This window comes from Ochotona princeps, chromosome 20, assembly GCF_030435755.1.
Source record: "Ochotona princeps isolate mOchPri1 chromosome 20, mOchPri1.hap1, whole genome shotgun sequence".
NCBI classification, from domain to species: domain Eukaryota; kingdom Metazoa; phylum Chordata; class Mammalia; order Lagomorpha; family Ochotonidae; genus Ochotona; species Ochotona princeps.
The window spans coordinates 15,482,733-15,498,126 of record NC_080851.1 but is presented as its reverse complement, the minus strand read 5'-3'; the positions used below and the strand labels follow the sequence as shown (position 1 = coordinate 15,498,126).

Below are 15,394 nucleotides of genomic sequence, written 5' to 3'. Positions count from 1 at the left end.
GCATCTGCAACATTGGTTTCATCACTGTTTTCAATGAACTTCACACTTACGTGAAAGGTAATACGCTTTGGTGCACAGAGACCACAATAAGTTTGAAAGAAATTATGTGTTTTTTTATCTGTGTAAGGGCATATATACAGAAAGGTATGTCAGTAATCTCTTCCTCAGTGTCCCCCAAGTAATGACCTACACACTCACACAAATACAGTGAGTTCAAGGAAACCTAGGGGAGTTGAATAAACTCAGTATGCTCTATTAATATTAAGATCTTGGTTGAAAGGATGCTCTGATTGCTGCTGGAAGAACTGGGAAAAGTAAAAAAGAAACCAGTGTTTTTTGAGACTTCATGTCAGCCTGCAACTATCTTGGCAAAAAAAAAAAAAAAAAAAAAAAGCAAACAGAAGAGCTGACTAGATGCAAGAAAGTAGATCAGTTTCCAAAATCTGACCTTCTATCCCAGGTAAACTGTAACAGGATGTCTTGGAGTATGGCAGGGGTAGTAGAAGACCATACAACTTATGATAAACTATGATTGGACAAAATGAGGAAATGTTAAAATTTGCCTATCATTTTAGCACTACATTATTCAGAAAAATTGTGGAAAACAGTATTAAAACATAAATTTATTTGGTGGGAATACATGCATACTTTGTGCAACATGCATTTCCCATAAATTTTCAGACCATTCATATATAAATTACAATGAATTCTCAAAAATCAAGTCTCTACAGTTGATGTAAAATGGAAAATTTTCTCATCTGTCAATTAAAATATCTATGTTTAAGCACAGGATTTTCAAGAGAATAAAATGGACACCAGGTGTAAAATCATTTTGAAATTGACAGCACTATAAAGAGATGAGGCATTATTTATTTAATGACCTTCAATTTTCTTCTTCAGGCTTGATTTTTTAAAAAGGGGAAAAACATAAGGTGCGAAGTTAAATGGGTCTTCTCAGATGCCAATCGAGAGGGGCTGTCTTCTCAAGGAAGAACATCCTATGGAATTAGGAACTCGAACTTGTCATTAACAGACAGGGTTTTATAGAAAAGTTGGTTATAATTTTTGTTAATGTACCATTCTGACAGCGGGAGAATGATATGGCAGCAGACAGCTTATTGTCAATTAAAAACAAGCTGTCAGAAAGTGAGAAATGTTGAAATATGGTGAGCATGCATCCTAAGCAGATCACATGGCTACTGCTCAACTGTTATCTTAGCAGAATATCCGTGTGTATGTGTCATTTTCCTGCAGGATCTAATTTGAGTCCCTAACTATTCAGACATCCCTGCATTTACATGCTGCTGTCACGTCAAACTTGGCCCTATTAAACGAGCTAGAAGGTTGGGTGACAGGGGCGAGTGACATGTCAAGAAGGTCCTGGTCTCATTTTCCTGCTCTGTCTCAGGTTACATCGAAGAGGCTTGCATCATCCCTTGCCCGTCAGACTGCAAGCTGAGCGAGTGGTCCAACTGGTCGCGCTGCAGTAAGTCCTGTGGGAGTGGTGTGAAGGTGCGGTCTAAGTGGCTGCGTGAAAAACCATACAATGGAGGAAGGCCTTGCCCCAAACTGGACCATGTCAACCAGGTATTTTCTATCATTGAGAGTAATAGGCTACCTTTGGATGCACAGTGATCTGTCTTTCCTCCCAAATGGTTATGTATACGAGAACTCCCGTGTCAGAAATTTAACTCATTTATCTTGAGAATGTCTGAGTAAAGGCATTGATGTTACTAAGATTCTAAATCAGAAGTATTATTCCTGAATTCTCTGGATATTTGGCACCTACCAGTGTGTGAGTATGAATACAACTCGGTGGACAACTGGATTTAGAATAATGTTGGGCGTCTAATCTGTCATAAAATTCTGTCTAGCCTTTATGTTGATTGTCTCATCTTTATAGTTTCTTGAGATTCTCAGAAAAGCAGTTTCCATTACCAATGGTTTAAATTCAGCTAAGGAAATGAATAACTTCAGGTGTGCAATTGGAAAAAATATGTGCAATTTATTTACTTAATATAACATAAAATGGAGGAAAATATATTATGATCATCTCAGAGTCATTTCCAGTGTGCTATCAATCAACCTATTCATCTTTTACAGTTATATTTGGCATTTGATTGAGCTTTAGATGGAAATCTTGTTAGCCACTGTTAATAGTTATTATTTATATTCCCATGTGGATAAAAAGTGAAAAGACTAAAGAGGGAATTGTGACCAACTTAAGTATGACATAATGTATCAGTTACTAACCTGCTTGGTCTACAAGTGAATGAACAAAGAATGGATTTCACATAGTATAAGCAGATGTTAAGTCATCTACCTGGATTTAGGACACATCAAAATGAACTTCATCCTTAAATCTGCAGAAATATGTCATATATTCATGGACTGTTTAGTACCCTAATACATTGCTCAGCAGTACACATACTTTGCTGCTCAAAGCTAAATTTGTTCATGACAATAAAGCCACGCTGTGAAGAAATGGAATAGGTTTAAAGTAAACAAAGATAAAAATAGTGGTGAATTAAATTCCTTAGGAAGAACCCTCAAAGAATCTTGACTTTTCCCAAGTGACTGAATTTATCCTTTTAACTCAAATGAGAGACAAATACTCCGCCACTGCCATCTACTGGTGCCCAAGCTCCCTTATCGTGGACCATTTGGCAGGTCTTGAGATAACAGTGAACAATCTCCAAAGAACAGGCAAGTCCATGACTCGAACTTCACAAATGTAAAATAGAAAACTGAAGCGCTTATAAATATCTCTGTGAGTTTTGAAAGCCTTAATTTCCAATAACAAATTTGATATTGATAAATAATGATCCAGAGCTCGATAAAGACAAATGATTCATCTCCTTATACCTGTTATACTTCAGTGTGAATCTCTACATCTGCAGTTAAAATAACTTGATTTTGTCTCATAGTTGAAGAGTGGATTTACAATGGTTTAAGACTTTGTTCCAAGTTAAATTGTCATGCTAATTGGAAATCTTAAACCATTTCTATGTAATGTTCCCAGTTGATGTAACCTTACACCTAGCCTGAAAAGGACATTTATAAACTTGTTGTCAAACTACTGAAGTTATAGCAAAACATTTAAGACTGAAAAAGCATAAGTATGAGCTACAGACATTTGAGTAATTTGCTTCATTATAAATGTTTTACATTTAAATAACAATTAGCAATGTAGGTATTAGAATCTTATTTGGGGAAAGATTGCAAATTTTTGTGTAAAAATTGTGTAAAAATTTTTGTGTTAAAAATTGTAAATCACACAGTAATTATAAGTTGCTGCAATTCATACATTCCTTAATAAAATAATTAGCAGTTGATTGACCTGCAAATGGCTTCTTAGGTTCCATTTTCCGGTTGAAAAAAAAAAAAATCCTCACATTCAGAAAAAAGGAGATGAATTAAGAGTCATCTTAATTTCTCAATTCTAGACAGATCAGTAAATAGGTATTAGCTTACTCAGAAGTTGGATCACAAGTTATTTATAATCATAGATCAATTTCCTATTAGGTATATTTTGAGGTGACTGATTCCAAGAATTATTTCATTTTGTCCATCTTTTTTCTTAAGAAAAGATTTATTTATTTATTTGAAAGAACCACAAAGAGGGGGAGACAATTACTCACGTGGGCGCAACAGTCGGGGCTCTGCTTGACAAAAGTCAGGAGCCTGGAGTTTCTTACAGTCTCCCAGGAGGGACTAAACACTTGAGCCACCTGCTGCCTTCCCAGGCGCAGTAGTAGGGAGCTGGATCGGCTAGCCGCCATCCTGTCCGTCTAACCTGTTACTTACTATGCTATTTGTAATACTTGCTTATGTATCCTACATTTCAACAATAAATCACTGATTTTTTGGTCATAAGGCCTGAAAAAAAAAGTTCCAAGCCATTACCAAAAATAAGAGTCTTTCCTGTATGTATGATAATATTTGAAACTTAGAATGGGAGTTCTTCTGGTAATATACTGACGTGTTTCTGTCTTTGTCTTTCTCCTTCCTGTTTCTTCATTCCCGTTGAACACTACTCTAGGCACAGGTAAGACCTCTTAAAGCTTACGATTTTTCATGGATTTTTTAAAATTTGTGATTTCTGAGAATGTGTTTCTTTCCCTGCTATGTTTGTAACTTATAGGAGGAAAGTACCTTTTTGTTTCTGTGGCTGTTTCCTTTTATCTCCTAGCATGGTTATCTGTGCTTCGCTATTGAAATATGGGGCCTTAGGTGAAGGGGAGGGGCCACAAGCTTCACTCATGACCTGACCTGACCATGATGCCCCTTTGAAATACTTTCCTGCTTTCCAGAAAGATTGAGACATGTTCCAGTGGGCTGGAGCCTGGTAGGGGAGATGGCTGTGAATTGATTTGTATTCATTGCCAAGCAGGAGATTAAAATGGAAGTCATCAAAGGATTAGGAAGAACTCATCTCCCTTCCTCACACATCATAGAGTGACGTTTTACTCTGTAACAGTCCTCTTACTGTAGTACCGTGAATGTGACCATGGAGAGCAGTAATCATAAATAATCTAACAGTGTGCATTCTGCTCCTATGGACGCTCCACTGTCTTCACTTCACTTGGGCTCTTAGTCTAGCAGAACTGTCATACAAGAATGGCTCCAAAGGGCTACGCAAAGCTGTTTGCTGCACTTAGTTACAGATTACGTATTTTATAGTTTCTGTGTGTATAAAATAGGAAGTGAAGGTGGATTATTGTAAGTTAGGAAAGTACTATTAGATAATTTTTTATTAAATTTATTCATTAATTACATTGTGTTGTAATTACATAGAATCTGGGATTCTCCCCCTAGATAATTTTTTAATGGCTGAGTTATGTGCCAGTTATTTTCTTTGGTTATTCTTCTCATTGACAAAAAGAGCATAATTGGTTTATATTTTTCAAAACCCCCTGAAACCAAACACACTACTGCAAATGTGGGACTGAATGTCTTTTTGGACATCAGAGCACAAATAATTTGTTTCCTGCCTCTCGCTGCTTTGGGCCTTAGCTCTATAAAATCAGAACAACTGTAGGCCTTACTTCCATGCCCTGACTTACTGAGGGTTGGTTTTAAGATGGCTGTATTTCACACTTCTTATCTTTTAAGTTAGTTTTCTATGAGAAATGCAAAAATTAAATCTCAGTGTGTAGTAAAAGCTTTTATATGAAATTTTAAAAATCTTGAAATCCATGCATAATGACACATTTTTTTACTAAACTTTGAAGATTTCATTTTCCTGCTCTAAAATATGTATCTTTTCATTCAATTTTCCATGTCTTTTGAAGGCCTTATAATATTTATTTAGAAAACAAACTAAGTTGTATTTCTTTAATAAGCAGCTTTATTTTTATACTCATATAATTCATCCATCTATTCATTCAAGAAATTTTTATTGTGCTTAGCATATGAGCAGCCTGGCCTAAGAATTGGAGAAATACAATCTATAGATGAGATACATGGCCTAGTGAGTTGTAGTGCAGTGCAGTAAGGGTCAGTCCAAGACAATAGGTAGGCTGCCCAGTGTAGGCCAGTGAACAACAGAATGTAACACCACTAGCTCTACCCTTTGCTGCTAGAATTCTCCAGATGTTTCTGCCTGTATGGACTTAGAATGTGCATGTAAGGGAGAAGACTTAAAGTGCTTCGTGGTGAGATTAGGATGGTGATGGTGAGGGTGTCTTCACATTCCTTCTCCTGGAACTCCCTGGAATCACCGAGAGCCGTGTGTCTTCCAGGTGTATGAGGTGGTACCATGCCACAGCGACTGCAGCCAGTACATCTGGGTCACAGAACCCTGGAGTGTCTGCAAGGTGACCTTTGTGAATATGAGAGAGAACTGTGGAGAGGGAGTGCAAACCCGAAAAGTGAGGTAAGGTTGGTAGAAGGACACCAAGACACAAAACTCCCAAGTACCTCCCCACTGCACCTGGGCCCCTCACCAGACGCCTGAGGAGCATCACCGTCAGATTTGTGTGTAGGGAGTCTGTGCTACGGGAAAGTGAGAGGGTCTGTGTAAGGCCAGCGGGTCATGATGTTATGCCCATATAACTTTTTTTTGTTGCCGGACCCAAGATTTATTTATTCCATTTTATTTTACATTACATTACATTATGTGACACAGTTTCATAGGCTCTGGGATTCCCCAAACCCCTCCCTACACCCTCCCCCCATGGTGGAGTCATCCACTTTGTTGCAGTATCACAGTTCAAATCCAGTCAAGATTCTTTCATTGCAAGCATAGAGTCCAGCATCTTATTGTCCAGATAAATTCAACTGTTTCTTAGGGAGATCATCTCTGGTCTGAGGCAGAGCTGGCAGAATATCATCCCGATCAATTTAAAGCCACAACATAACATCAACAACAATTTACAACATTATGGAATTAATTGACATGGTATTGAGTAACAAATATGTTAGAAAATGCAAGTTCTTAACCACATCCTGTGACTACTTCATTGACATTTCAATTTTAGTTTATATACAACCAGCTTCTATACACCTTAAAATGGCTATAGGGTACTATTCAGCTGCCTCGTGTCTATTTTCATTGTAGTATTTAGCAGTTTATGGTGGTGAAGCATAATTTTGCTGAACTTGGTAGATTTTAGGATAGTCTAAACTGGCTTATAACTCTAACAAGGCATATGTAAAGGTTGAGGTACAGAACAGTTTTAGGAGGGGTGTGCAGAGAAATCGTTAATACCCTAGTGAGGAGTAACTAATCTTTGTGCCCTAACTAGTATTCCCATATAACTTAAGCAGCTTCACTCTCAGTTTGTCTTGAAAAGAAGGGGCAACATATTGAGAGCCCAGGGAATTAATGTACATGTTCAATCCCAATAACTTTTTTTCTTACATCACAAATATCAGTAAGTGCGTCTCTATAACAATACTTCAATCTGATACCGATCTTTTGAGCACTGTTGCCTCGTCCAGGGTTCCTTCCTTCCAGGCCCAAGCTGGCTACCAGATTTCACTTGTTCTTCTGTAGGTAGCCTATTCAAATGTGGCTGTTTTGATTTAAATGGAAATTGCATAATGTTTAAGTGTCTTTCCTCAGCCATACTCCAACTGTGTTACTAGCTAGCTGTGACTATGCTGTTAGGAAGCACAGATAACAAATACTTAGGTCATCCGAGAAAGTTCCAGTGTACTATTTTATTTCTATAGTACTCCAACTACCCCTCAGTATGTTGAAGAGTTTACATTTGCCATTTATGCTAAACTGTATGTTTCTGCAACTAAAGAACTTACAACAGTCTCAGGAATCCCCCTAAAACCAATACCAAATTGATAGTCATTTCCTTTCCATATGATCCTGTGACCCTTAATGGTTCCAGAATCCCGTGAGACAGTGCAGGGGGAGTTATCTTGATTTACAGAGTAGGGTCTCAAATGTTACAGTAATCAGTAATATGCTAAGATCGCTCCTTCTCAAACAGCTGGAGTTTAGAATCCAAATCTGTATGTCTCGTTCTGTTTAACTGTCCCAGCTTCTGCTCAGTGTCACTCTGTAAAGACAGGTTTCAAGCATCCAGAACTTGTGAGCTATGTTATAAAGAAGTTTGTTCTCCCCAACAACCACAACTGTTTTAGGAATTTAGGACTGACACTTCGCAAGTAGAAAAATTAAAATTTACAGAATAAAATGTTTGCATGTAACTTACACATAACTTTGCTGCTCATGTTCTGTTCCCTTTTTTAAAAACTTAGCTGAACTCCTTTTTTTTTTTTTTTTCTTTACGAGCCGGGAGGGAGTAGGGGGTGATGAGAAGAGAAAACAGAAGAAAAAGACAAACATTTTGTTTCCCACTGCTATTCCAAATTTAAAATCTCAACGTAAAACCTGAAAATCATTTTCTTATTGTAAGAAATTGACCACTATGCTTCTTTTGCTAATGTACAGAAAAAAAATGAGAGAAAAGTCACTGCTCTTCTGTTTCCCTTCACCTATGTGTGTATGTGTTTCTTCTCTATCTAAACATCTCCACTTTCCAAAGCCATTTATTTATGCAGCAGACATCATTCATGTAAGTAGAAGGTCAGTATTGATTGTGATCTCTGATCAGGTAATAGTGTTCCTCTTTGTTGCTGCTTTCCTTATCCTATGTTAATTTTGGTCAAAATGTCCTATTTGAATTAAAGCATTTAGATGACATTTAGAACAGGTGAGTCTATAAAGAGCAGGTGTAAATTTATCCTGTGTCATTGTGTCTGCGTAGGAAAGGATGCCTGTTGCATGGAACTTTTTTGTAACTGCCAACGTAGAGTGACACTGAGCAGACAGAATGCAGTGCTGGTCTTTTGAATTCCTTACCACCTCCCCTGTTACGGTCATATCTGTGGTGGAACTCCGGTTTCCCCCTTCACCTCCAACTTGGTGTCCTACACTACGTATTCCTGCTAGAATTCAGTTTCCTGACAGTGTGCTTCCTACTGTGTGGAAACAAGAAAGGCTAAGACATTGAAGAACTCACAAAAGTTAAGTGACTTTCCTTTGGACTCAAAACTTGATCCAAATATTTCATATTTGAGGATGCTGAAAAAAAGTATCAGTACCAAATAAATAAAACCAATGAATAGTCTGAATGTCAACAATAAATGATAGTAACATACTCAGGTAATGAAATTCAAATAGTCATTAAATATATGTAGTACTACAGAATGAGTTGTTGATTTTTTGTCATATGATAAATACCTAAAATTTGATCCTATCACGAAATATAAAAACTTAAATAATGAACTTGAAAAAGAGTGGGAAATACCGGGGAATTTGTATTGTTTTTCCTGGTTTTTCTAAAATGAGTATATTACTTGTATAATATTGAATAAGGAAAATCTTTTAAAAGTAAGGTGCTATGGATATAGCTACGTACTAGAATATTGAACATCTGTTCTTACCTTTGGATCAATAGCAATTTTACAAGTTAATCCTTCTGCATGATGTCAGCACCTTTCAGAATAAGCTTTTATTACCGGCTTTCCAACTTTTTTAAGATTGACATATTGTGTATCTCATGTCAGCAGAACATTTTTAAAATACAATTGAAATTAGAGTTTTTTCCTGGAGAACTAAAATTTTCCTAAGGATATTCAAAATTTGATTTTTTTTCTTCCCATAATGGAATCATATGAATACCTGTTTCTGTATGATTGCTTTTTTAATGTTAAGTGGTTCAGAAACTTCATGAAAATGCACATTATCTTTGACTTTTCAGACTTTTTGACGCACTCTCATTCATGTAGCCAGTATTTTTTAAATGCGGAGGAAGATATTGATATGGATATGTTTTAAGCTAATCCAATGAAGCCATAATCAACGGCACACATTTGCAGCCATTGAATGTATAATTCGGAAAGAGGACATCTCTTATATTCTGCAGCACTGCAGAAAAGTGATGTTGTAGAATCGACTTCTGAAAATGTAATGTCCCTAACTGATTGTAAGTCGTTGAGAAAAGTTGGATGCCAAGTATAATTGGTTGTGTAACTCACCTGACATTTAAGACAATGCAGTGGCTTTCAGGGGCTTAAAAACTTAAGCTTTTCTACTCATGACCCACAATGCAGTTCTCTTTCCACACAAACATTAATTTGGTTGACCTTCTGCAAGTTACAGATGAGTGGTGGTTTTTCCCTTCTACTGAAGTGCCTGGAGATATTAATGACTATGATAACAAGTCTGATCCTAGCATCCTTTCTTAAATTCAAAGAGATATAGAAAATGCCTTTCCTGGCTATTCATACAGTACAGTAGCAAGGAATATAGAGTTTGGATTCATCCAAAAAAGATGATGAAGAAAACAAAAAGTGGCCAAGATACAGAAAGGCCCATAACACCATGTTTAGGGGGTTTGTACTAATACAATTATAATTAGTGCGATTACAACTATAATTGTCTTTTTACACTTGACTTTAAGGTTAGCTGCAGATGAGAGGAGGGAAATACATTAAATGACAAAAAAAAGGTCAGCACCTGTAGTCATCTTTGAAAAATCTTCATGAAACCTTTCCTGTAGAGATTACAGTGTATCTGGTCTTTCCATCAGACTTGAATCAATTCTGCTTTCTCTATGCAATCTGTTCTCTTTGTGAAAATAAAAACATGGATTAGATGCCAAGATTGCATCCTCTGCTCCCATTAAGTTTACTGGACTCTACTCATTTGTTCCTGCCTCCTCTATCAATGTAAATGACCTCTTATTCCCAAGAAAGCTCACCGACAGGCAGAGTTGACACCTACCCAGTGACTCTTACATAAAAAGTAATGATCTTGCTTGCAGGCATGTGTTGAAATCATTTAGAAGAATTAGACTATATTTCAAGGGAGTAGAGAACACTTTAAGTCTTAGTTTTGAAGAAGTTTACTCAAGAGATGGAAAGTTTCCTGCCTCCAACCCCATGATGGTATCTTCAGGAGCACCACCCATGCTGTGGATTCACCATGTGTGTCCCAGGTCCTTCACCAAGGCCTGCGATTTCTTCCAGATGCATGCAGAACACGGCAGATGGCCCTTCTGAGCACGTGGAGGACTACCTCTGCGACCCAGAGGAGATGCCCCTGGGCTCCAGAGAGTGCAAATTACCATGCCCGGAGGACTGCGTGATGTCCGAATGGGGCCCATGGACCCGCTGTGCTCTGGTAAGATGAGCACTGATTATCTTATTAGTGCAGAATTTGTGAAATTCCTTACCTTTCACACTTAAAAACAAATCGCTTAGAAAAGATAGCTTCCGTGTACTCTAGGAAGCCTATTTTCCAATGTGGAGGTACCTCTCAGCCACTGCGGTCTGTGATGTGCCCTTTCAAGGCAGTGTTTTCTCTCCCACCACGGTCAGCTCGACCTCTGACAAGCTTTATACTGCTTCTCAACCCTGCACAAAGTGCCTTCAGCGTGCCTCATAAATACACAGCAGGCTACAAACTGCAGTGGTGATAATGATCTCTCCAGGTAAAAGGAGAAAAAGAATGAAGCTCTGGTCAAGATGCTTTAGCTAGCAGGTTGTTGCCATCCCTTGCTCTATGTGCAATCCATTTTATTTAAATGGTAGGAATAATCTTGCACACAGCTGGGCTTCTGCCGTGAGGGTATTTATACTGAGCAGCTAAAGATCCTGGATTAGAAGTTGAGTAAGAGGAGGAAAGCTGTGTATCAGTGAGTCTTTACACACTCTGACTCTATCTCTCTGCATCTGAAACACCAGCCCAGAGCTTTAAATTACAAAGCTTCCAGCTTTCCAAAGTCACTAGGGGCCCTCCCATGGAACTCTGAGGAGAAAATCATTCAGAACAGAATGAGTTGCTTTTGTAGGAAATGTGGCTTAGCCCTGGGTGCTTTTGTAAAACTGCCTATGTCCAAAGCAGCTTCAAACCACAGAGAAAATGCTTCTAATGTGGCACCAGTTGGTTGAAATACAGTGTAGGATGGTTTCAGAGACAGGTTTGTGATGCATGTGTTCTCAGGAAGACAATGTTGATTTTTCATTAGTGTTAACATTATGAAAGATGCTGACTGATTGCAACACAGGGCTGGCAGACGACTTGAATAAAGTCAAATTGTAAACAGAAGCAACTGCTCAACCAGAGTTTGCAAATGGTTTTCTAATAATTATAACAGAGCTGGTAAACCGCCCCCCCCCCCCCCCCCCGGTTGTGCTACATCCTACAGTGCCTATATCTATCTAGGAGAAACCCTTCTGGCTACAGATTCTGTAGCAAAGACATTCTGCTTTTGTAAAGTAGGCATCTAGAACCCAAACCTCTTGACATTAAATGTACGAGCAGGGGTTCTCACAGTAGCAGCTCTTAAACTGGAATTTTGCCTATTTGGATTCTGTTTTAAATGAGAAAAATCATCTTAGGATAATGGAGGCTCTACTCAATATAAAACAGAGTGGGTGAAACATGTTTTCTGTAATTGAGAAGTTTCCAGTGGACATATTTAGAGTTAGAAAAGATCATCTGGTTTAATAGCCGTGCTTCTTGACTTTATACTGGACTCTTTCTATCTGCAACATCTTCTTATTGTCACAGTTCTGCTTCATTATAGAGAGATGTTATTGTTGAGTTTCTTGAGCTCCTCCTACATTTTAAATGTGAATCCTTTGTCAGATGACTAGCTTGCAGGTCTGTTCCACTATTCTGTTGGCCTCTTCATTTTGTCCAGTGTTGGCTTGGCCATACAGACTCTTCCACTTTGTTTTTAGTGTGTCTTCTATTAACAGTTTTAATTATCATCCTTTTAGGTATGTGTTTGAGGGGACAAATGTTCATGAGAAAAGTAAAACATCACTAAAACTGGGTCTTTTAGTCCTGAAAACCATTTTAGGGGTAACAGATTATTTTCTTACAATGTAAAGGTATATGTATAATACCTAATTTACCCTACTTAAAATATCTTCCTAATTTGGGAAGGTTCAAGTAAAAGAAATGCTTTAAATGCAGACACCAGATTAAAAGTCTTTTTCAGATGTTTAATTACTGTAAGTTATGGAGATAATTGTGGGATACGTGGCAATTTATAAAATACGAGTAATTTGATGTAAAGCATACCAAAAATTATAAATCAATTTTACAAAAAGTTCATAGGGAGAAAAGTAGGTTTTTTTAAAAACGTATGTATAAAGGTATTATATAATTTAAAATGTCATCATTCTATTATAATAGCCCTGTATGTATACAAGTGTGAGGTGTTATGTATATTAGTATTTTGGACAGAGTCTTATGCATATTATTATTTCTAGTCAGGTTATCAGAATCACATCTAGCCCTTGCATTTTGCATACGGAAGGAAACAGAGTCTAAGTTAGCTGACTTGTTTAGTTAGCCAGTGACCCTAGCATTTCACCTTCTGCTGCACTGGTCACAAAGCACCAAATATCCACCTTTCTGAGAATGTTGTGTTGCTCTTTCTAAGCCTTGCAATCAAAGCAGTTTCCGGCAGAGGTCAGCTTATCCCATCAGACAACCTGCTGATGAAGGAAGATCCTGCCCTGATGCTATTGAGAAGGAACCCTGTAGCCTGAACAAAAACTGCTACCACTATGATTACAATGTGACAGGTAAGCGGGTACCATCCTCTCAGAGCCTGTGTCGGCGAGGTCAGAGGTGTTCCCACCAGTACAGTTCATCTCCACGTAGGTGCCATTTGGACATGCTGCTTACTTTCCCAGAGGTAATTGTGAAATGATGGAAATATGTAGCAATAGTTTTGGAATGCTTCAAGAGATGCACAATGCAAATATCATATAGTCAATCGCCCTTAGAGTTTATTGTGAACCATGTAAGTGACACCAATTAAGTTGCTCTCTACTTTGAAAAGCTATGCATGAAATAAGTTTGATACCTTTTTCAGAAAAAAAACACAGATAACAAATCACGGCATAAGGGCAGCTTATAAACATGATTAGATATTTAAAAATTCAGCCAAAGGTGATGATGAATCCATGCAGAGTAAATAGGTAAATAAGCATTTAATAATATCAAGGCACTTATATCCAAAGAAGAAAATATTCCATTGGTCATGATTTGAGGCTACATCAAAGGTTACTTTCAAATTTTTCCCAAGCAATTTTCATACTGAAACAAATTCAAACAAATTACATTTTCTTTTTGATTTCCTCCTCAATTTCCTTTCATAGCATAATGGAAATAAGAGTTGTCTGAGTTGTGTTTTTGTTATCCTGGGGGGAAAAAAAAGGCAAAAGAATTATCCTTGGAAAAAGATAAGAAATAAAGAAGCCCAAAGTGATTTTGAAACATTTGCATTTTAAAGCACTCTAAATATGAACAAGTAGGATGTTGTAGTTTATTTCATTATTGAAACTACATTAAATTTCATCTCTAAAATTATAATCATTTGCTATAACAAAAATGGCATTAAAATTTTAAACTGTTTAAGATACATATTTGTAAGACATTGAAGGGTAGACCAAGAGGCATCCACATTGTCAAGCAGACATCTGCCTTCGAGAATAATCTCTGTAGCTGTGTGCAAACCCAGCAATTCCACTTGACTCTTGATAGGCTCAAAGCTGGGACCCATATGCTCTATATGCAGGATGATTGATGGAACAGCTTAGGAAGCAATTGTGAATTAAATATGGGATTTGGGTCATCAGGGTTTCATTTGAAATGTTTTGTGTGTGGCCTTCTGCTCTGATGGGTTCCCTTCCTTTCAGATTGGAGTACATGTCAGCTGAGCGAGAAGGCTGTTTGTGGAAATGGCATTAAAACAAGGATGCTGGATTGTGTTCGAAGCGATGGCAAGTCGGTTGACCTGAAGTATTGTGAAGAGGTGGGTGAATACCGTGTTACATCTTTGCGAGTAAATTCTTCCCTAACAATTTCAATCCATGCTGTGCCAAGTGACCTGTGCTCCGTGCAGCTCATTGCCAGATGTTTTTCTGCACCATTCGCGGGCTGCTTAGTATCCTCTTGAAAAGGGGTTGTGTCCAGTGCTACAGATTTCCACGCATAATTTCCTGTATTTTGTTCTGCTTGGAGCCCAAAGGTATGCTGATTAGCCTATTCTGAAAGAAATACTTGGGGAACAATAAGTAATCAAGGTGAATAATGGCAATAAATCCTAATCAGCCTACTCATCACCTTTTGTAATTTGATGTGAATCATGTGTAGTGTCTGGGACACCTGCCAAGATCCATCAGTTATTCTCTGTTGCTAAACATTGATCACTTGTGGTTTGCTAGCACATTTTGATATCAAGATTTAATACCCAGCTGTGAGAATCTAAATACTCAGATCTGGAAAATCAAACAAAGGCGTGGAATCAGCCATGGCTGTGGCAGACACAGAATTTTAACGATGCTGTAACTGATGCCAACAATGTCATCGTTTCTAGGTATGACCTTTGGAAATATGAGGAAACACAGCTGATGGCCTCTTCGTTTTTATGAAGCAGTACTTCACTCCTGTTTGTATTTTGTCTAATTTCCATGCCCCAGGATGCTTAGATTCCTGACAGGTTTTGAGTTCCTGTGCATCTGAAGCGTAGTAGGTCAGAATCGGACTAAGATAGTTAGAGCCTCAAGCCTCTGGAATAAATGAGGGGATGTTCACAAGTTTATTAGAGTTTAGAACATTTGAGACCCAAAAGGCAAAATGACAGAGAAGGGGTAGAGATCTTCACCAGGGATGGTTAAGACTGAAGCTACAAGTCTGAGACCACGGTTCTCCCACGGGGCTGGCAGGGGCCAAGGTACCTGGGCTGTCACTGGCTGCCTTCCTAAGCACATTCGCAGGCAGATGGATGGACACAGAGCAGTCAAGGCTCAAACCCACACTTGGAAATATGGGTTTGCTGGCATTACAAACCTGAGGCTTAACCCTCTGTGCCACAATGCCACCCTCACCACTATTAGTATC

General features: G+C 38.0%; 1 protein-coding gene across 1 annotated transcript in view; it reads left to right on the top strand.

Annotated features, from left to right (window-relative positions):
- The window catches only part of THSD7A (thrombospondin type 1 domain containing 7A), a 300,382-nt gene that overhangs the window by 267,641 nt on the left and 17,347 nt on the right, over positions 1–15,394 (top strand). The window contains exons 14-19 of the mRNA XM_004582344.2: positions 1,409–1,587; positions 4,043–4,048; positions 5,745–5,878; positions 10,498–10,651; positions 12,927–13,071; positions 14,191–14,306. Of these exons, the coding sequence (XP_004582401.2) occupies positions 1,409–1,587; positions 4,043–4,048; positions 5,745–5,878; positions 10,498–10,651; positions 12,927–13,071; positions 14,191–14,306 (734 nt within the window). The remainder of the gene's footprint in view (positions 1–1,408; positions 1,588–4,042; positions 4,049–5,744; positions 5,879–10,497; positions 10,652–12,926; positions 13,072–14,190; positions 14,307–15,394) is intronic.